General features: G+C 45.5%; 1 protein-coding gene across 2 annotated transcripts in view; it reads left to right on the top strand.

The window, feature by feature from the left end:
• MSH6 (MUTS homolog 6) overlaps positions 1-23,449 on the top strand; it is a 200,032-nt gene that overhangs the window by 107,663 nt on the left and 68,920 nt on the right. For both annotated transcript variants that reach the window (XM_087395158.1, XM_087395157.1), the window contains exons 9-10: positions 94-698; positions 13,523-13,652. In XM_087395158.1, the coding sequence (XP_087251284.1) occupies positions 94-698; positions 13,523-13,652 (735 nt within the window). The remainder of the gene's footprint in view (positions 1-93; positions 699-13,522; positions 13,653-23,449) is intronic.

Genomic DNA, 23,449 nt, shown 5'->3' with positions numbered 1-23,449 from the left:
CATGAAGGGTGACATAATACACAGCTAATGAAATAAATTGTTGTATGAGGTTTCTTATTGTAACTAAAATCTCCAGTTTTGTGATTTTTTCAGTTTTTGGATGATATGGCAAGGTCTCGAGTGAGGTCAATTCTTGCAGAGCTAAGGCCAGTTGAGCTTGTTAAGCCCCATGGCATGCTCACAGGGGTAACAGAGAAGGTTTTAAAGGATCAGACCAGGAATGCTGTGATTACAAATTTGGCTCCTGGTTTGGAGTTTTGGGACTCGAAAAAAACCATTGACGAAGTTGTCATGATGTACTGGGACAGGACAAAAGATACAGATGGGAACTGTAAGGATGACGTAGACATCAAAGAATTAATCCACGCTCTGCCCAATTTTTTGCGCTCTCTCGCAAATGCAGGTGGCAAGGCCGAGGCTGCTATTTGTGCTTTTGGAGGTTGCATTTCCTATTTGAGGCAAGTTTTACTCGACCAAACTCTACTAAGTTGTGGAAGATTTGAACTCCTTCCTGGTTCAGATCTTTTCCTTGAACTGCCCCTGAGGGAAATGCCAGTCTCTAACAAAACAATCAAAGAGAGAGCCGCACTCTCTTTCAGTTTCTCTGGTGACTACTCAGAGCCTCATATGGAACTTGATAGCTCAGCTATGGAGAACCTTGATGTTCTGGAGAACAGCCATGATGGAGGTACCTCAGGGTAAGCCCTTGAATAGGTGAAGCCTTTTAATCCTTGTTGTATTGCAATGTTCTGTTTACTAATGAAGTAGCTTGATGATCAATGCTTATGTTGAGGTCTCGATATTTGAACCGCTTGTGAAATTGCAAGTTTATTTGTTGATTTGAAAGTTATCTTTATGAGACTCAGATTTGTTATATAGTATTGTGAATGATGGTTATCGTGTTCTGTCGTATATCTGGTTAGTTATCACTTTTTGCTGTTCAATTGCACTTGCTATTTCTAGGCCAGTGCACAATGCTAGCAACTGGTGGGGTGCAACCACTCTCAGATGCAAGATCATAATATGTAATAAGATTTTGCTAGATGGGCAGTGCAACTCTTCTAGCAAAGGATGTTTAAAATCAAAGTGCATCTTTTTGTGTGAGTGCTAGTATTAACCTTGAAAGAAAAAAAAGAAAGTGGCCAGCTCCACATCTCTAGAAATAATTGTAAGGAATTCAAAGCCCACTGATATATTGTGCTATCCAAGCTATCCAAGCTGTCTGTACAGCCTCGATTTGCTGCCTTTCTGCCGACGTGGTTCCGTTTGCAGGCTTGTGCTTCCCTATAGCCAGGCCCATATATGGCCCCAGCCCCCTAGTAGCTGCTGCTCATATTTTCCAGAAACTCTGTTTTGGGGCTCCTGAAATGGTACGGCGAAATGCCGTTTCAGGGCAGGCATTTTCCTCTGCCGCAAAACAGTCCGCAGGCTCCCGTCGGCCATTTCTCTCATGCTCCCCCCTGTGCCTGCGATGCTCATCTGCTTGGTTCTCCCCCCTCCAGCCATTTCGCAGCCTCCTTTGGCAGCTCCCTTCCTCCCGCCCCCTCCCCTCTTGCACACATTGGCAAGGCTAGCCTGAAACCAGGCTGTCCCAGTCTTTTTACCAGCTCCAAATCAGCCCTTTTTTCTGAGTTTTCTGCTCCCGAACAGCCCCTTTTTATCAGATCCCTTTTTTCTGCGCTCTCAGCTCCACAATGCCCCTTCTTCTCAGCTCCAAATACCCTCTTTTTCTGAGTTTTCTGCTCCAAAACAGCCCTTTTCTCACTATTTTCTTTCTTTCTTTCTGCTCCAAAACAGCTCGTTTTTCTCTTCCTCACTTGCAGGTCACATGGCTTTGGATCAATTCTGGAAACATGCAGAGAAAATGGGGAACTACGAGGGGTCCAGTGCGTCCAAAAAGTGGAGATGTTTATATTGTGGAGTGGTCAAATTGGGGATATGCTAGAGGATGGGTTTCTAGCCAGTGTGTGGACCCCTTGTGCGTCACATGCCTCGACTTGTTGATTGAGAACATAGGTCAAATACAATGTGTTGATTCCATCTTTCGCATTGCACGAAGCATGGTAAAGTTGGTGAAGAAGAGGCCAAAAGTTTTGAACATATTTCGGGCCTGCATCCCCTAGATTTGCATACATGTTCATTGTGCTTAAGAGGCTCCTGCAAGTTTGCAGGGAGTGGGAATGCACTGAAGGAAATGGAGAGAGTGAGAGCTAGAGAAAGTGAGAGAGTCGAAAGCTTGGAAGCTATAGTTGCTCAAAAAATTAGAGTGTAAAAGAGTACAACACAAAGTAATGTAGATAAGGTTTTGTCATAGTGACAAAACCTTAGTAGTCACTAGTTAGTGAACTAACTGCAGTTAGGGGGAAAAACCTCTAAATGAGGGAAAAGTGCCCCTAACTAACTTATTATATTACATTGGTCACTGCTGAATTATATCTATAATTCCAACACCCCCCTGCAGTGCCAATGTCATGTACAAGGCTGATCAATCACCAAACGGATATAAGTTCAGGGCACTGCGAAATGCCTCGAATTTCTCACGTGGTAGTGCTTTGGTGAAGATATCTGCAACGTTGTCATGTGTGGACACAAAGATCATACTGATCTCTCCTGCATGTAACTTCTCTCTGACGTAGTGATAGTGAACCTCAATGTGCTTCGTGCGAGCATGAAACACTGGATTCTTTGCCACTGCAATGGCACTCTGACTATCAGTGAGAATTGGAGAAGGACCCTCCAAAGACAGATGAAGATCAGCAAATAAACGTCTCAGCCAGACACATTCAACTGTTGCTGTGAAAGCTGCCCTGTACTCAGCTTCACATGATGAGGTAGCTGTTTCTTGCTTAGCCATGAAATGCAAGATTTTCCCAAAAAGAAACAATTGCCACTAGTGGACTGCCTAGTGTCATAATCACCAGCCCAATCTGAATCACTGTAGGCATGCATCTGCAAGTCACCCCCCCTGGGAAATAGTAAGCCAAAAGACTTGGTGCCTTGCAAATAACGGAAGATGCGCTTAACTGCCTGCCAATGCATAGTTTTGGGGCTGTGCATGTACCTGCTCACCTGAGATAGTGCAAACTGAATATCAGGCCTAGTATTGCAGAGATATATGAGGCATCCAACAGCTTGACTGTAAAGTGTGGCATCAACTGCTTCTCCTGCATCATGCATTGTGAGTTTCAGCCCCGGTTCCATAGGAGTAGATATGGGCTTACACTCTTGCATGTTAAATCTGTCCAAAAGTTTCTGAACATACTTGGACTGAGACATAACAGTGCCACGTCTCTCATGAGAGAACTGGATCCCCGAATAAAAATGAAGCAGCCCCAAATCTGACATATCAAAGTGGGTCTGCAAATCAGTTTTGAAATCTGCAATTTTGTCGTCATTGGACCCTGTGAGCAGTAAGTCATCCATCTTGATGTAGAGGGTGCTCTCAGTAGGACTATTGTGCAGCCCCTTGCTGGTCAAAAAGGCATGTATCTTGGCATACCATGCACGAGGGGCCTGTTTCAGCCCATATAAAGCTTTATTAAGCTTGCAGACTTGAAGTGCATTTGCTGTAATTCCAAAACCCGGAGGTGGTTTGACATACACCTCTTCCAGCAAGTCCCCATTTAAGAAGGCTGTTTTGATGTCCAACTGATGAACATTCCATTCAAAATGTGCAGCCATTGCAATTACTGATCGGATGGTGGTCATCCGGGATGTAGGAGCAAAAGTCTCCTCATAATCTATGCCCTTTTTCTGAGCATAGCCTTTAGCAACCAGCCTGGCTTTATATTTGTCAATGGAGCCATCTGGCTTCCGTTTGACTTTAAATACCCATCGTGTGCCAATAGCATGTTTACCCTGTGGCAAGTCCACAACATCCCAAGTCTGATTTTTTGCAATGGACTGCAACTCATCGTGCATGGCATTCATCCAATGCACATTACCTTGTGCCTCTTCAAATGTGGCAGGCTCCTCTTCATCAAGGAGAGTACCTGCATATGCTGATTCCACTGAATTAGCACCTTCCATGTGCCTTGCTGCACTGCGAGTCCTGCCAGGTAATGGAGCATCAAGTTTACTCTCCCGGAGAGTCTGTAACAGCCAGTTTGGGACTGTTTTTGCTGCATGTATGTCTGCAATTTCTTGCTGTACCACTTGTTCCACTTCCTGTGGAGGAGGCATGACATCCCGTGGCGGAACTGAAGCATTTGAAGGTTGCTGTAAATTCTGATTTGGATCAGAAAAATCAGCAGGGGAACCCAAAGCAATGGGTAGCAACCCTTGAAATACATCTTCTGAAGGTGAAGGCATTTGAAAATCAGCCTGAGTGTAAGCTGAATTTTCAGAAAATATCACATCTCTACTTACAATGATTTTGCGTGTAGCAGGATTGTAGAGACGATACCCCTTGCTTTCTGCACTGTATCCAACAAATATGCATTTGATGGCTTTATCTGACAATTTGTGCCTAAATTCAACTGGCACATGTGCATAGGCAAGGCATCCAAAGACTCGGAAGTGATCCACTGAAGGCTTCCTGTCATTCCAGACCTCAAAAGGAGTTTTTGTTTTTAAAGCCTTAGTGGGAGCCCTGTTCAAAATGTAATTGGCACACATCAAACCCTCTAACCAGAATTTATGAGGCATGTGTTTGCTTTTCAGCATACATCTGTCCATCTCCATGAGGGTTCTATTTTTCCTCTCAGCTTTGCCATTTTGCTGAGGGGTCAGCCTGACTGTGAGCTGATGCACAATACCCTTTTGTTTGAGGAAAGCATCAAATTCTGCAGATAGGTATTCCCCACCTCTATCCGTGCGTAATATCTGTATCTTGAGCCCGGTTTCATTTTCAACCATGGCTGAAAAGTGTTTAAACACTGTGAACACTTCAGATTTCTTTTTCAGCCCATAAACCCAAGTAAAATTGGAGTAGTCATCAATAAATGTGACAAAGTAGAGATGACCACCCAATGAAGGAGTCCTCATGGGACCACAGACATCACTGTGTATAAGCTGCAATTTGCGAACAGCTTTAACTGAACCATCCTTCTTGAAGGGAAATCTATGCATTTAACCTAAAATGCACCCTTCACAAGCATGTGGAGGAGGTGTCTCAAGAGGTGGCAATGCATCAACCATTGAAAATTTCTGAAGTGTCATTAAGCTGTTGTAATGCATGTGGCCATATCTGGCATGCCATAATTCTGCATTTTGCATGGCAACTGTAGGGGTAGAAATTGCCAAAGCATGAGCTGCTCTTTTCTGAAAAATATCAAGCTGAAAAAGCCCACGCAGCAGAGTACCAGATAACATTAAGGCATAGTTAGCTTCCCTGTCCCGGACAGCACATTTGTCATCCTCAAAGATGACCTGAAATCCCCCTCTGTTAAGAGTGGACACTGAAAGGAGATTTTTGGTTATGCCAGGCACATATAAAACATCAGAAAGTCTGAAAATTGAGCCATCAATTGCAGTAAGCTCAACTTCTCCTGTGCCACGTACTGAATATGAGGAGTTGTTGGCACAAGTGACTTTCTTACCAACAGGGGGTGGATGCAAGGAAGTAAAGAGACACTTCCTCGAAGTGATGTGCTTGGATGCACCGCTGTCAAAATACCATGTGTTCAGTGTTTCATCAACACTGAAAGCAGATGCATCTGAAGGAGAGTCAAAACTGCAAGTCAAAAATGCATATGTATCATCACTGCAAGAAGTTGTACTATCCCGATCATCTGGAACAGCCAACCTAGAATCAGAAATGCAAGATAAAAAGGCATAATCTTGACCAACAAAATTGGCTGCAGCATCCCCACTGTCAGATGCACAAGGGGCTGAATCTGAAACAGCCATTCCTGAGCTGTTTTTCTTTTCCTTTGCAATCCTTTTCCTGCATTCTGCTATGTGATGACCTGGCTTTTTGCAGTAGTGACAGAAACCCTTCTTTTTGGGCTTGCTTGCATCACTTTTAGCCTTTTGTGAAGGCTGTCCTGACCCACTGGAAGGCTGATTTGCTGCTGTTTTTGCCTGTCCCTTTGTTTTTGATTTGAATTTTGAGAGCATGGCTTGTTCACCTGCACGTGAAGCCAAATTTTTCCTGGTCTGCTCTTCCTGAAGCAGAAGTCCTATCAGCTCATGAAAAGAAAGAGGATTTGCACCCCCCCTCAATGATAAATTCAGCGAAGTATGAAAGCTGAGATAAGACTCAGGAAGAGAATTCAGAGTGGTTGTAATCATCTCTGAATCAGGAATAATTTCATCTATGTTTAACAACTGCTCTCTGAGATCCTGTAGCTTAGTGAGGTGGGCTGACATGGAGTCACCCTCCTCCATATGTGTGTTGCTCAACTCTCTTTTTAAAAAAGATACCCTGGCATCATTCCGTGCTGCATACATGCTTTCCAAAATATCCCACGCTGCCCTGGAGGTCTTACACGACCGGATATGCGGAATGATTGATCTTTTCACTGAAAGAGAGATGCAAGACAAGGCTAAGGCATCCCGTGAATCCCATCTCTTTTGCTCTGGAGTATTGACTGTAGCTGCACCAACAACTTGTCCTGCAGCTGCACCTTGTGCACGACCTCTTCCACCTCCTTGGTGAGGAGGGGTAGCAGGTGCAATATCTGCTGGTCGGATTTCATCCCCATTGACATAATCCCATAAATTGCGAGAAATCAGAATATTACGTACCATGAAACTCCAGAGGGAGTAGTTGGTACCATCCAATTTGTCTTCCTGAGAAAGACCACCGAACTGAAAATCATTCTGATTTTGATGGGCCATATCTGAAAAAGGAATTGAAGCAGATACAAAGCTGAATTCCCTTACTGGGAATAAAATGCACAACTCCCAAAAACCACACCCAAGCACGGGCTGTATATGCAACTTAGATTTCTGCACTTGAGTTGTCAGAAATCTGTCCAAGCATAAAACACTCTCCAAAATCTGCCAAAAGTGTTCCAAACACTCCAAGAAAGGCAGTATGTACTGAATACTCCAAAAAATGCTCTCCAAACACAAAAGCCCCAATTTGTGGCTAGAAATTGCAGCCAGAAAGGGGTAAGAATGCTAAAAGCCCCAAATCTGCAATTTTAATACAAAAGCCCCAAATTTCAGAAAAATCTGCAATTTTGCTCTTGTTATAGCTTCAAACTTGCCCAATGATTGCAATGTCTGCAATCTGCAAAATGCCCCAAATGTTCTTGCAGAATACTTAGCCAAACAATGGCTGTCTGCAAACTTAGCCTGTCAAAGATCACCTGCCAAGGATCACCTGCCAAAGATCACCTGTGGCTAAATGCAACCTGTGAAAATCTGCAAGTACAGATCTGAAAATGCAGAAATGCATACAAATCTGTAAAGAGTGCAGGAGGTTTGGTACAGCACTAACTGTACGGTGGTACTGTACAGTACGGACTGTACGGTACAGATTGTACAGTCAGTACGACTGTACGGTACAGATGGCGATGTACGGTATAGATAGCGATGTACGGCGCTGTACGAAAGCAGATGACGGAACTGGTACGGCGCAGTACTGCAGCAGATGACGAACAGTTTCGGTGCTGGTACGGCGAAGTACGACTGCAGGTACGGATTTGTACGTCGATGTACGGAAGCTCGGAGCTGTACGGCAGGCAAAATCGTACGGCAGGCGAAATCGTACGGTAGGCGAAATCGTACGGTAGGCGAAATCGTACGGCAGGCGTCAGAATTCCGTACAGTTGTACGGACTGTACGGGCAGATTTGCGTAGGCTGAAAGTCGAGGCTGAGGTTGGAACTAGAGGGAGCAAGGAGCACCAGGCTCTTGGACCTGCTCTGATACCAAATGAAGGAAATGGAGAGAGTGAGAGCTAGAGAAAGTGAGAGAGTCGAAAGCTTGGAAGCTATAGTTGCTCAAAAAATTAGAGTGTAAAAGAGTACAACACAAAGTAATGTAGATAAGGTTTTGTCATAGTGACAAAACCTTAGTAGTCACTAGTTAGTGAACTAACTGCAGTTAGGGGGAAAAACCTCTAAATGAGGGAAAAGTGCCCCTAACTAACTTATTATATTACATTGGTCACTGCTGAATTATATCTATAATTCCAACATGCACTGTGTATTCAGATGAGTGGCTAAGTGGGATGAGAGAGAGAGCCCTAAGGCAAGAGCTTTTATGTGTGCTATAATGAGAGAGGAGTGGTGGGTAGAGGTTGAGGGATTGATGAAAACTTTCAATCTGACCATCTACATAGTGTGCACATTACAGACATGGAGAGCAGCACTCTTGGCCTTTTATATCAGTACATGGACAAGATTTGGGAGACTCTCAACAAGCTTGTGTTTTTCCTCATATTTAATTCACTCATGAGTCTTGACGCTTTACATTGGACTCTTGTTTTTTGTCCATTGTCATCTTATGGTTTGATCTCTAAAGGGTTCAACAGATCAAGGTTGTGTGTAATGGCGATGGGATTGGTTTCACAAACCAATTGACGCAGTAGCACTTGTATTGCATCCTTTATGGCAAAATGAGCAGCAATACGAGATCGAGGAGCTAGATGATGGCTTCATGACATACATCAGGGGGGTGATCCATGGTGATGTGCACATGTAGGGCCGCATAGAAGATCATCTCTTGCCTTCCACAACCATACGGGGAGCTTTGGTTGAGAGACTGTAAAGCTTTGAGAGACTAAGGTACAGCTTGTCTCATGGTGGGAGAAGTATGGAAATTTGCTCCCACGCTAGTAATTCACTACCCGTACATTCAAGTTTCAGCTACATGTAACATAGTATAATGTGTGCTACATTCTACTTAATTCTAATTTTTGATTGTGTGCGCAGAAATGCATCACCATTCGAGTGCTCTCACATGATTACAGTTCCGATCTATGCGATTTTGTTATATGCCGTGACCCCTTGATGAGCCCTGGTCGGGGGACAATTAGGCACGAGCTACGTCAATCAGGCACGAGCTACATGGGTCAGTCTTTGGTTCTCCTTCAACAGCTTTTCCTTTTCATCTTTCAGCTCTTTCATAGCTCTTTCTCAGCTCCATTTCTCCTAGCTTTCACATTCTAATCTCTCAGTTTCCATCCTCCCTTCACCTCTCTCACTGACGCAGCTCCGCTGCATGCCCATAGAGGGCACAAGCCTCTTCGATAGCCTTGCATAGTAGTCTATATTGTTAGTGCATGCCTGGTCTGTTTCTCAGGCATTCGTGGGTCACCTCTCAGTGTTTTGTGTTATTCTTAGAGTCGCATCTTCGTGCACTCTGGAGGAGTGTTTCGTAATTATAGGTTCTCCAAGTACAAAGCAAATTCTTCCCTATTTGGGAAAGGGGGGTGGGTACAGGGACCCTGCATTTCTCTAACCCTAAAACACTCTCTTCTTCTTCTCTGTGGTGCATACGTGTACGCCTTGCCATAAGGCTTAAAAAAGGTGTCACTATGATTACACGACCATTAATTGTTGCATGTTACATCGGTATGAGAGCTGCGGATTATAATCCAGCTTGACTATGGCGAGTGCATGCTTGTGCTAAGATCTGGAAAGGACACACATACTAGCATCATGGAGCACATAGGAGAGAAGAGGAGCATGAGTTCAACTCCCAAGAAGACAAAGAAAGCATACTTCCGCCGAGCACTCAAGGAATATTAGAGAAGCTCATGGAACAGAATCGACTCCTCTTGTCCTAGCTAGAAGAAAATTCATGGCAGGTGGAAGATTGTTGGAGGAGACAAAGAAGCAGCTCGAAGGAAAAAAAGTAGAGGGAGAAAAGCGAGAAGAAAGCAAGGGAATCTCGGATTTCAAAAAGCTGCCCTTGTTGATGCATGATGAGTGCAAACATGAGGAGACAACCTGGACGTGACGAGATGGCCCATGGCGAGAAGCATCACAGACTCGACCCGGTAGGCCATGTTGTTCCAGCACAAACAGATATTCGCCACTATGTAGGTTACCCACATCCACACCAGCCTCGACATCAGCCAAGGTTACTCCACCCACCCGGTCAGCTGAACTTCATGAAATATGACACTGTGTCTACTCAGCTATTTTACAAAATGTTGACCAGAATTCTCCGCCGTCCGGGGATTTGGATATGAAGTATTAGGTATCGAATCTCGGGATTCTGAGTCCCAGCCTCACTTACCAGTTTGTTGCTCACATTCCGTTAGCACACATTCGGGATGAACAAGACAAAGTCCACTTAGCAACCCCTCATCTGACCGGTGAGGCAGTTATGTTGTGACAGCATTGGGCCAGTAGTCATATTGACCGAACCACGTATATCATGAGTTTCAAATGGGATACATTTGTGCCCACCCTCAAAGCTCGGTTTCTACCGCCTCAATACATGCTGAATCTGAAAGATGAGTTTTCTCGTCTATCCTAGAACGGTCTACGAGTGTTAACATACAGCAATAAGGTTATCATATTAACTTAGCAATTAGGCGTGTCCAAGACCAACAAGCTAAAGCAGCTCACTAGGGGGTTGGGCTAACATTCGCTTTCCTGTTCAAAATTTTGACCTGCTCATCTATGAGCGTGCGCTTACCTTGGCTCATTATCTGTAGATGATGTTGAATGGGGACAAGCCTAAGCAGGTCTAACCAGGAGCCAAAGCCCAACAGTCTTCTAACCCAGCGAGTCAATGCCCTCAACAAAGAACAATCGGTTCCAGAAGAAAGACAATCAGTAGTCGGCGGGGCTGGTCTGAAGGAGTCGTCTAAGCGAAAGATCACTCCGGATGAAAAAGCTAAAGTGGGCATCATAGGAGGCTACCCACAGCCCGATGAACAGAAGCGGGACCATGTGGAGCATCATTGTTTCCATTTCCATTGTATTGTAATCCATGGAAGGAAGGATTGTCCAAAGTAGTTGGCTGAAAAGGTTGGAAAAGAGTCGGCTTCTACTGTTGCATCTGCGGTCGCTCTTCCAACCCCGCTAGCTTCAGCTACTAATGCAGTTCTACGCTGTCCCATCAATGGTCTTTGAAGATAATAAGGAGGGCATGCTCTACGAGTAGAAGAAGGCCCTCATCAGAGCCTATGGCATAGCTAAATGGCAACTGTTTGTTGTCTTATTTGACATGGTATCTCCCCTCAGCTAGGGAAGAAGATGGGGTGACACCTTAGTGCCTTATGAGCTTGCGATGCACGGATTCACACTTGGGTTCTACACTCAGATCACACACAAGGCCGGAAAGCTTTCTTTCACAGTTCAGAAGGCCACTTTTGAGTGGGACTTCATCCTCACACCATTATTATGCTGTGAAATGATTTTGGGGATCCAGTGTTTCGAGAGTACTCACTTGCCTGATTGGCAGCAGGATTTCTTCACTATTGTTGAAGGACTACATGAGCCAGCAATCATCTGTGGGGACATAAGTATTCCAGCTATTCCTATGATTTCTCACGTCCAAGCAACTCGCGCTGTTTGCAAAGGCACGGTGTGTGTGCTTGTGTATGTCCCCTTCTAGTTGAATGTAGTGCAGCGAGCTTCTCCTTTTGGGTAGGTCATGGCCGTTCTCATCCAGTAGTTCCAAGATATCATGCTTTGGGACGATCTGCCTCCGCAGCTTCCTTCTCACAGACTAGAGGACTATCACATTTAGTTCATTGTAGGCTCTATCCACCCAACAAGTTTTCGTATCGCTTATCTAAATCTATGGAGGGGGAGTTAGAACAATAGCTGACTTAGCAGTCACAGCACACTGGGTTTATCCAGTCATCTTCATCACCTTTTGCTGCTCCAATATACGATTACGTGTCGATGATAGGGTACTCAGTAAGGTTACAATCAGCAATAAATTTCCAATGCCCTGTATAGAATACATCGTAGAGCAATTGAATGGTGCAAAATATTATTCTAAGATAGATCTTAAGGAAGGTGATCTTCTGGTCTAATATTTGACACTTGCATCCCAAAGACTACGCTCAGGACAAAGCAAGCTCATACGAGTTTGTAGTCATGCATTTGGCCTTAAAAATGCATTGCCAACATTCAATAAAATTATGTCGCAGGCGCTCGTTAAGCATATGGGACTATGTGCCTCTTCATCTTTTTAGATGACATCCTGATCTTCTTAGCCATAGCGGAGCAGCACTCAAAGAATGTGCAAAAATCCTTTTGGCTTTTGCGAGTTCTATCTCAATGTCAAAAAATGTGAGTTTGGGGTGATTGAAATATAGTACTTGGGCTATATCATTAGCACAGATGGCATCCGCCTGGACCCCAAAAAGGTTAAGACCATAAGAAGCTGGGTAGTCTTCCAGGAGATCCGATCCTTTGTTGGGCTTTGCCAAGCCTACAGCTCTCACATGCCCAGATTCTCCACCACTCTAGAACCCTTAAGAGATATTTTAAAAGGGGTTAAGACACGCCGACAAAATGTTTTTGTTTACATGCGCAGCTTTGCAAGCCTTCCACAATTTACAGCGGTTGGCCACTACAACTCTCAGTATCAGTTCACCACGACTCTTGCTCCCGACCATTACTTAAATCTAAGATGGGCGGCTTTTTAACAAGTATAGATTATGTGTGCTTAAAGACAAGCGGCAAGCTCTTCTTCATGATGTCCATGATGCCCTCACAGGTGGACATCGAGGCATCAACAACACATTAGAGAAACTAGAGTGCTACTTTTATTGGCCAAAAATTCGGAAGGATGTGTACAATTATGTGCAGAGATGTCAAACCTGCCAAAAAGTTGAAGGTTTCCATCAGAAGGATGTGTACAGTTATGTGCAGAGATGTCAAATCTGCCAAAGAAGTTAAAGTTTTCCATCAAAAGGCAGTAGGTTTGCTTACGCCCTTACATATCCAGAAACTTCAGATACACTAACAGGTGGTGATAACTGGATTAATTGTTTTTGAGACAATTTCTCTGATGCACCTTGAAGTATGGTCCTTAACTGAGAGATTATCTTCGCATTTGTGCAGAGATACAGAAAGACTGTCTTCATAGGAATATCCTTGTATGCACATTAGCATTTAATATTGTTGTAGATAGCTTTTTCAAGTTGTACTTGTCTAATGTCACGAGTTAATTGTTAGCTCATTGGCTCACGTAGCTCTCCAATGATTTTCAGTTTTACTTTTCATGTTGCTTGTTGATAAACCTAGAACACAGGGACGACCATTTCTTTTGGTGGTTCACTTATTTCATTGTGATCTTGAATAGTAGTCTGGAGGCAAAAGTGTGAACACAAGAAAGACCTGGCAGAGCAAAGAGCATTTGAGATTTAGAGTGCCTATTTTCATATGCATCATGGATCTGCACGCTGTGATAAAGGCCTTCTGGTGTGCTAGTTGATCCACCTATTGTTGATAATAGTTACTCTTTAGGATATGTTTGGTTTATGAAAAGTATATCGTGTATCCTTAGCAGTTCGTGTAGACTAGGTCAAAGTTGGGGGTTGATGGCAGGTTGCCTTTGTAACAGCTAAGCACAACTGACAGTCTGGATATATTCATCTATGCTGCCATTTTCATCATCTATAGCATGACAACTTTATATGTCTGAAATTGCAGGACTCTTCTTGCACAGCTAGATCATTGTGTAACAGCATTTGGACGGCGCCTGCTTAAGCGATGGATTGTTCGGCCCTTACTTTCTATCATTTCAATTGCAGAACGGCAGCATGCTGTTGAAGACATGAAGGTATGTATCATTGTGATATAACTAGTAAATCTGGGATATTGCTATGCTATTCGTCATGGTTGTAACCTGTCCATAATGAGTCAACCGTGTAATTGGGCTTGCTGCCTTGAAGTATAAAATTGCTTCAAGAAAGAGATGAATTAAGAGTATGCGCAGTGTTGCAAGAGAAGCTTGACCAAAGATCTTTATAAGTAAAGTGATATTTCTTGAACTTATTGTTGGAAATTGAAGCTCACACATGTGATTGCTAGATTACAAAGTTCTCTACATGACCCCTGTATGGTGCATTACTCTATCCCGATGTCAATCTTTCACCTCTGTTTGTCAACTTATCTTATGCCTTCTAAAGACTATGCAGTGTGTAATGTATTATTGTCATTTGACATTTTCTTAGTGAGATCAAATATAGAACTTAATTGCATTTTGCCAAACGTTGACCAGGTCGGTCAAAAAGTCAATGTTGACAAAAAACTCAACGAGTTTACTTTTATAAAAAGTCAACTCTATGCTTTTTTACCTGTGATGCCTTGGTGTTGACTGTGTGCTGATTGCTGATTGAGCAGGGTTGCTTGCATGGCTGTACGGACGCCTATGTGGCCGTTAACCTTGCTGCCTGCGTTGCCACTAGCTAGCATCGGCACGGGCTTGTGGATGCCCGTGACATCCCCCTCTACTGAAACGCGAACTAGGGAATGAAAGGGGATTTCCATCGTGCCGACAGAGGTGACTGTCTGTGGTATACCTGGATGATAAATCTTGATCCGAATGCATGGTTCATGAATTGAGAAGTGATCTCATAGTTCATGAAGCCTGATCTCTAGGAACTGAATTCCCGGGTCTGGGGCTAACTTTTGGTAAGGATATTGGCTGTGGGTTAATGCTATAGGATGATGCTTCATGTGGTTTTCCTCGGTGCATATGGGTGATAGGGATGGAGGAAGACTGGGTTTGAGAGAGGCATCTTGGTCTTGTTGCAACTATGTTGCTTGCTGTAATCGTGTATCCTGCTGTACGACTTTGTCTTGATGGTGCCGGTCTTGAACCCCTTGAATGACTGCTGTCAAAGGTCGATATGGAACACCCTTACTCCAATAGATGAACTTGGACCCGTGGCTTGGGATTTTGACATCCAAGCCTTGGTGTTGATAATCTGGTCGGACTTTGAACTGGTGCCACCATTTGTCATGTGCACGGATTGGTATCTGACGTGTACTAGGTACACAGAACTAGCTCAGGTTAGCTTGGGGAGGCTTAGAGCTAGGCAGGCTTGATTCTCGGGTTGAGTGGCAAGGGTACGAACTATTTATAGGTCTTTGCTATTTTTGGCGCTCGGGGCCCGAGTCTATAAAAGGGTGCCCAGGGGGTTCAGTTCTCAGTGTGCAGTTGGGAGCAAGTTTCGTTCCCAGGTGCCAGGTCTGTTCCTGGATTGAGTCGCGGACGCGCGCCTGCATCTTAGCGTAGCCCAAGGCCCAGTGGCAGATCCGGGGCTTCACAACGCCACCTGGTGGTATGGGACACCAGGCTGGTTTGGATCTGATTGGGAGTTCGTGCCAGTAGCTCAGCTCGTGGCTCGGAGGGGACATCTTCTGATTTGGGATCACATCCCGTAGATGTCATGGTTGGGTGGTGAGCAGCCTGCTCAAATCTGACGTTGTGTGTGGTTTGCTTGCAGATCAGGGGTTTCAGGAGTGCTGGGATGTGTCAGTTGGTATCAGAGCCAACTCCTGAGGTAGGAACTTCTGATGCGGGAATTTTTGACGTGCTGGGTACCTGGGTTAGCAAGGGTGGACAGATGTGAGGGAAAAGGTAGAAGAAAGGAGGGAGAGATTTCGGGATTCCTGAAGGAGCCTGTGAGAGAAGGCTGTAGGAAGCTGGAGAGAGAGCAGAGAAGTAGGAGAGAGAGGCGAAAAGGCTGCGAGGGAGGCGGCGAGGTGACGCCTAGGCTGTACGAAATCAGGCGGGTGCAGGAAGAGGCGCTGTAGGGCAGCGAACAGGCTGTGAACAGCCTGCGTAGAGGGTGCTTTTTTCAAAAAAAGCACCCCCTCCAAAGCTGGGGGAGGTTGGCCTTTTTTGGAAGCAGGGCTTCCTAATAAGGCGGCCCTGCTCCCTATATAGATGGGGCAGGGTACCAGCCCACCCACAGCCTCGCCTAGTGCCTTGTAGCTGCCCCTCGAGTCGCGTGCCTGCCTGCACCAGCTGTTGGGGTAAAGGCACATTGCCACCCCTTTATTAAAGATATGACACCTATGACTGTCTTAAGACAGTCATAGGGTGAAAAACCTAATCCTAATAAAACCTATGAGTTTGTGGTGTGGCTCATCACTTCACACCCGCATCTTTTGTGTCATCTCTCTCTCTCATTCTCTCCCCGTTGTACTTCTTCCTCTTTCCTTCCCTCTCAACTGGTATCAGAGCCTTCAGTCTCTCCCTCCCCACTCCTGCCTACCACTCCCCCTCCTTATCCACTCGGGACTCGTGCCCTCAGTAGCAACAGCAGCGTGGGCGGAGCTTGGCATTGCGCAGGCAGCGCAGGCTGCAGCGGGATAGCGAGGGCGGTAGCGCGGGACAGCAGCGCGGGCTGCAGCGGGGCAGCGTTGGGCAACAGCGCGGGGCAGCGTGCGTGCAAGCAGATCAGGGCGGCGCGGAGCAGCGCCAGCGGTTGCAACAGCAGCAGCTAGTTGCTGCTAGCTTAGCTGCTACCCGCTACCAAGCGGGCGCAGCCAGTGCGCAGCACCGGCGCACAGGCAGCCTAGGGCCTCGCACAGGGCGGCGCGCAGGCGCACGCGCAAGGAGCTCCTATACGGACGTACGGCCGTCCGTACCGCCGTACGGACTCCGTACAGGCGTCCGTACTGTACGGACGCCGCCGTACGAGCTGTGTCAGGGAGCTGCATCAGGGAAGTACAATTTCGAATTTTTTTTTTCTTTTGGATTTGTACCCTGCACAGGTACAGCAGGTACAGTGGTACCCTGCACAGGTACACAGGTACAAAAATTACAAAAAGTACAGCAGTTTTCTTTGGGGAAAGAAGAAAAAGAGAGAGCATTCCCGGCTGTTCAGTTCTTCAAACTGTGTTTTTTGAGGTACAGTAAGTACACTCTTGTCCCTCGTGCTTGAGGTGACTAGTACCACAGTGTGTGGTGGTTGCACAATTATCTTGTTTCGGGAAGGTAATGCCTTGATTTTGCAGAGGGCTTTTATGCTTTTGCTGAGTGCAAATCTCAGCTTTTGGGTGACATTTTCAAAGGGCTTTTGCCTGGAAGCTTATGCAGTGTATGCCTTGAGGCAGTGTGGAGCCAGGGAGCCCACATTGGTCTTGTTTCCGCAGTGTATTCAGTGACATTTCTACAGGTCACATTTTGTGTACGACACCTTGGAAAATCTCAGTTGAGCCACGCTTGGCCAGGGCGCATCGAGTTTACTCGGTCCCTAACACTGTCCATCGTTGACAGTGCTCAAAAGATTTTCTCTTCAGTGTTTGTATGTTGGGATCTGTGTTGTTATTGTGTACACAGGGCTGTTTATGCATTGCATTGTCAGGTGAAAGTGCCAGGAGAGCGCTGCATTTTGTATGCTACCTCAGTGTTGAGGTGTTTTTCACTTGGTACAGGTGTCAAATCAAGGGGCTTTTGCCCAGATTTTGCTTGAGAGCACTTGGGTTACTGTTTGAGACCTTCAGATGCCTTTTATCCCCTTGGCAGAAGGGTGATTGCTTGGGATTTGTCCCATTTTCTGTTGCAGGTTTGTGACAGGCTGAAGTGTTTGGAGCCTCTTTTTTCAGTGAACAAAACAGTGTATGACAAGTGGTTTATGCATATAAAATCAGTGCAATACCTCATCTGAGGTGGGAGAAGTGATCAGGACAGCAGTGTTTTGTGCTTCGTCAGCCGATGATGCACTGTTAAAGCACTTGTGGAACAGCTGCAGCATTCTGAAATTACTGTTTTATGCCTATTTGAGCACGGTACAGTGTGTCAGAAGGTACAGTAACTGGAGGGAAATTTTTTCTGTTTTGCTGCAGATTTTTTGACAGTAAAAACAGCACTATTGTGAGTGCTCCTGGCTCTTGATAGAGCAGGTTTTTTCTGAGAAATCAGAATTTTATTCAGTCTTTCTTGACTTACAGGGAGTCAGGTACTTTCCTTATCTGATATGGCTTCAGGGGGAAGTGAATCATCAATTCTGAACATAAAGAAATTGGAAGGGGCACACAATTATGCATTATGGGCAGAACAGTGTTTGAATGTACTTCTGCTTAAGAAGATTTCTAAGCCCATAAGGGTGAAGGGTGTCAAGCCATCTGGGATGTCAGATGAGTCGGAGGAGCTAGATTTGTCCGCGAGGGCTGCTATCATGCTTACTCTCAGTGATTCTCTTGTGTACAATGTTCAGGCTAAAAAGACCTCTTATGGCGTATGGCAGAGGCTAGCAGAGTTGTATGCCCAAAAGAGTTCAGCTAGTAAGGTGTACTGGTTGAAGAAGCTGGTTGATCTTCGCATGAAGGAAGGTACAGCTATGACCTCACACTTGAGTGAGTTCAATGCCATCTTTACACAGCTGATTGCACAAGGGTTGAACCTTGATGAGGAGTTTAAGGCTACTTTCTTGTTGTGTACCCTCCTTGAGAGTTGGGACACTTTCAAGACCACCCTGTCTAATTTAAATGTCACTCTTATATATGCTGATGTAGAGAGCTCTCTCCTCATGGAGGAGATGAGCAGGAAGAATAATGCGGGCAGCAAGTCTTCAAATGCTTTGCAGGTACAAGAAAGAGACAGGACTCAGCAGAAGGGGAGATCTGCTAGTAAGTCCAAATCCCGCAGTCAGTCCCGTGGCAAAAAGGATATTGAATGCTTTTATTGTGGCAAGAAGGGACATGTGAAGTCTAAGTGCTTCAAGTTTATACGGATCAGAAAGCCAAGAAGGCTGAGGCAAAGGATGCAGGCAGTGGAAGCAAAGGCAAAGGCAAGGCCAAGGTAGATGACTTGGATGCAGTGAATGTTGCAGCAGAGGACAGTGACAGTGACAGACATGATGTTTTATGCTCTTCTGCTGTAATTGCACATACTTTGGTTATTGATGGCCATGACATGCACACCTGGCTCTTGGATTCAGGTGCTTCTTTTCATGTTACTCCTCATAGGGAGTGGTTTACTTCCTACACAGGTACTCATGGAGTTGTTCACCTTGGGAACAACTATGCATGTCAGATTGCAGGGATTGGCAGTATACAGATAGTATTCCCTGATGGATGCATATTTATGCTTGATGGTGTTCGCCATGTGCCGCAAATCAAGAAAAATCTGATTAGCACTGGCTTGTTGGATGACAGTGGTTACCACACCACATTTGGGGATTCCAAATGGGTGATTACTGATGGCCAGGTTGTAGTGGCTGAGGGTTTTAAGAGTGATACCTTGTACCCTCTTTATGTTTCCAGTGTAGGTAATCATGTTGTTGCCATAACCGAGCTGCCAAAGGTTTCATTGTGGCATAGCCGGTTGGGACACATGTCCGTTAAAAGAATGCAAGAACTGTCACGTTTGGGTTATCTGCCGTCTCTTTCATTTTCAGATTTGCCTACTTGTGATCATTGCATATTTGGCAAGCATTCTACGACTCCTCATAAGAGGAGAACTCCCCAAAATAGAGCACCGCTTGATCTAGTGCACACTGATTTGTGTGAGATGCCACAGTTATCACTAGGGGGTGCAAAGTATTTCATTATTTTTATTGATGATGCCACACGCAAAGTGTGGGTCTATTTCTTGAAGCATAAGAGCGATGCCTTAGATGCTTTCAAGAAGTTTGTCGCTCAGGTTGAGAATCGGACAGGTCGCAGGCTGAAATGCCTCAGATCCGATAATGGGGGTGAGTATGTGTCACATGCTTTTGTGCAGTTTTGCGAAGCTAAGGGCATTAAACAGGAACTCACAGCCCCTCATAATGCATCTCAAAATGGTGTGAGTGAGCGGATGAATCGAACTATTCAGGAGAAGGTTCGATGTATGTTGTCTTATGCTGCATTGCCCCATGGCTTTTGGGCAGAAGCCGTGCAAACAGCAATTCACATAATCAACAGGTCGCCTAACAAGGCTTTGGAGTTGAAAGTGCCAGAAGAGGTGTGGTCTGGCAAGCCACCTTCATATAAGCACTTACGTGTTTGGCTGCGAGTGCTTTGCTCATATTCGCAAAGAACTGCGCACCAAACTGGAGCCAAAGTCTTCCAGATGCATCTTTATGGGTTATGGTGACGAAGGTGAAATGGGGTACAGGTTATGGGATCCCGTTAAACGGAAGATTTTACGCAGCAATGATGTCATCTTTAAAGAGGATAGTGTACACAAAGAACCCGTGCAACCTGTGGAATACAGGAGGGTTATTTATGATGATGTCGGACAGCAAAGAATGCCCATTTATATGCAGCAGCAGGCTGCTGCAGATAACCCTGTTCAAGAGGGTATACAGGCTGAAAATCAGCCAGATAATTTTGCCAATGATGCACCACAGGATATGCCAGCAAATGGGGCTGTAGAACAGCCAGATATGGTGGTACAGCCACCCGTCATGCATGACGAACAGGCTAGACAGCAGCCTAATCCGGATCATTTTGTTAGGAGGAGCACCCGTGTACAACGGCCTCCTGACAGGTTTGTTCCAGGAGCCAATAATGTGGCTGATTTTATCATGCTGACAGATTGTGGTGAGCCTTCCAGCTTCAAGGAAGCTATGGGAAGAACAGAGAAAAGGAAGTGGGAGAAAGCCATGCAATCTGAAATGGACTCCCTACTTCAAAATGATACATGGGACTTGGTGCAGCTACCTGCAGGCAGAAAGGTTTTGCCATGCAAGTGGGTTTACAAAGTCAAAGTGGATTCAAATGCTTTACCGAGGTATAAAGCCAGATTGGTTGCCAAGGGATTCAAGCAGGAGAAAGGCATTGACTTTGATGAGATCTTTTCCCCTGTAGTCAAGATGACTACTTTGAGAGCAGTGTTAGCTCTTGTTGCTCATGAGGACATGGATTTATGTCAGATGGATGTGAAGACTGCTTTTCTTCACGGAGATCTACATGATGAGATCTATATGAGTCAGCCAGAGGGATATGCTGTTAAAGGGAAAGAGCAGCTTGTGTGTAAGCTCAAGAGGAGCTTGTATGGACTCAAGCAGGCACCAAGAGAATGGTACAAGAAGTTTGATGCCTTCATGCAGTTCCAAGGGTATCATAGGTGTGAGACCGATCATTGCTTGTACACCAAACGGGCAAAGGATGGCAGTTTGATGCTACTCATTCTATATGTGGATGACATGCTAATTGCCAGTGAATCTCAGCATGAGATTAGTGCTTTGAAAAAACAGCTGCATAAGTCTTTTGACATGAAAGACTTGGGTGATGCAAACCATATTCTTGGCATGCGGATTACTCGTGATAGGTCCAAGGGACTTTTGTTTCTGTCACAGAAGGAGTACATTGACAAAGTACTGCAGAGGTTTAAAATGGAGGGGGGGAAGTCTATTAGTACCCCGTTGCCTCCATATTTAAAACTCAGCAGTAAGGACAGCCCCAGATCAGATGATGATAAGGCTGAAATGGTCAAGGTTCCGTATGCATGTGCAGTTGGTTCTTTGATGTATGCCATGGTTGCCACTCGTCCGGATATTGCTTTTGCGGTGGGAGTCATCAGCAGGTATATGGCAAATCCAGGCAAGCGGCACTGGGAAGCAGTGAAAGGTGTCTTGAGGTATCTCAAGGGTACCAAAGACTTGTGCATATGCTATGGTAGGCAGGATGCATTGGTGCATGGTTTTACAGATTCAGACTATGCAGGGAATGCAGATAATCGGAAGTCTACTACCGGTTATATTTTCACATTTGCAGGAGGTGCTATATCATGGGTGTCTCGGTTGCAGAAATGCGTTGCACTGTCAACCACTGAAGCTGAATATGTTGCAGCCACTGAGGCTTGCAAGGAAGCAATATGGCTTACTCGGCTGGTGGGAGATTTGGGCATTACAGGAGATATGCCAGTTTTGCATTGTGATAGTCAGAGTGCTATCATGTTGGCAAAGAATCCGGTCTTTCATCAAAAGACCAAGCACATAGATGTGAAATATCATTTCATCAAGGAGATACTGGAAGACAAGCGACTTGAGCTTGTGAAAGTGCATACTGATGATAATCCTGCAGATTTGCTCACTAAGAGCTTGCCTACAGAGCGGTTTGCACATTGCCGCCACATCATGGGATTAGGATGAGACCATTCTTATTTTATGGTCTTGAATACAGTAACTGTATATTGCTGTAATTTTTATTCTTTTCTCCCCTTTAGGCACATTGGCCTTTAGGTGGGAGGTTGTTGGGGTAAAGGCACATTGCCACCCCTTTATTAAAGATATGACACCTATGACTGTCTTAAGACAGTCATAGGGTGAAAAACCTAATCCTAATAAAACCTATGAGTTTGTGGTGTGGCTCATCACTTCACACCCGCATCTTTTGTGTCATCTCTCTCTCTCACTCTCTCCCCGTTGTACTTCTCCCTCTTTCCTTCCCTCTCACCAGCCTGCTTCAGCCTGCCCGTACCTGCGCCAGCCCTGCAACAGCACCGTACAGTTGCGCCAGCCCGCGTCAGCAGTCGTACGCTGCCTGCGTCAGCCATCGCCATCCGTACGGTAGCTGCTGCTGCGAACTCTGCCTGCGTCAGCACCTCCTGCATCGCGCCTGCACCTGCAGATTGTACGGACATCGTAGAGCCCACGTCAGCACCTGTACGGCCTTCGTCAGCACCTGTACGGCCTGCGTCAGCGGACCGTACAGCCACGTCAGCAGCTGTTCACCGCAGGACTTTGCACGTGTATCGGGTGGTGGGATCAGTGAAATTCGGGGATTCGTGGGCTTCCGGTTCGCGTTTCCAGCATCTCTTTCCGTCGGCATCTCTTGGGACGGTTTCCCTCTGCTCCATTCTCCTTTTGCGCTTCGGTTCAGTCAGTTATTTCTCTCAGTTTATATTCAAATCAGATTTCAGTTATGTCTGATTCTGCAAATCCCGAGTTCACCATGGGAGAGCAGGATTTGGATGTCATTCCTGTGGGAGAGGAGGATCAGGGTCTTTATGATGACCTGATTACGAAAAAGGCCTTCAGTGAATTTACGACAGCTCTAGATGGAAAATTCGAGCAGGTCAATGCAAATCAAACGGGGTTGACACAGCAACTCCAGGGGATTCAAGCAACTCTTACCCTTCTGGCTAGCACTGTGCAGGCACTCACGCATGTGGATGCCATGGCTTCAGTGCTAGGCCCGAATATAACTCCAGATCCTTTTCCGGGCGATCAAAAGTCTAGAACGAAGGAAGTAGTTGACACTTGGTTACACAAGTGGCAGGTACACTTCCAGTTCCACCCATACCCAGATGAGAAGAAGATCCAGCTTGCAGCGGGGTTCATGTCAGGTAAAGCATTGCTATGGTGGAAGGAACTCCAGCCTAAGCCCGATACCTGGACAGATTTTGAAGGGGTCTTCAGGAAGGAGTTCCTAAAGAAGGAGGATGATTACGATATCGTTGGCAAGCTCAAAGCCCTCGATATGTCAAAATTAAACTTGACCTTTGAAGTTTATCTTCAAAGATTTCGGGATCTGTAAACCAGGGCCACTAAGATGGATCCAGTGACCTTGTTAGGTTTCTTCGTGGATGGTTTGCCAGACTCCTACAAGTTGCAGATAAAGAACAACAAATGCACAACGTTGCAGGAGGCCATGACTTATGCGCGCATATACGATGATACCATGGCGGGT

This window comes from Dipteris shenzhenensis, chromosome 24 (assembly GCF_047967505.1).
Source record: "Dipteris shenzhenensis isolate YYH24624 ecotype China chromosome 24, Dip_SZ_1.0, whole genome shotgun sequence".
Classification (NCBI taxonomy): Eukaryota; Viridiplantae; Streptophyta; class Polypodiopsida; order Gleicheniales; family Dipteridaceae; genus Dipteris; species Dipteris shenzhenensis.
This window is presented reverse-complemented; position numbering and strand designations above follow the sequence as displayed.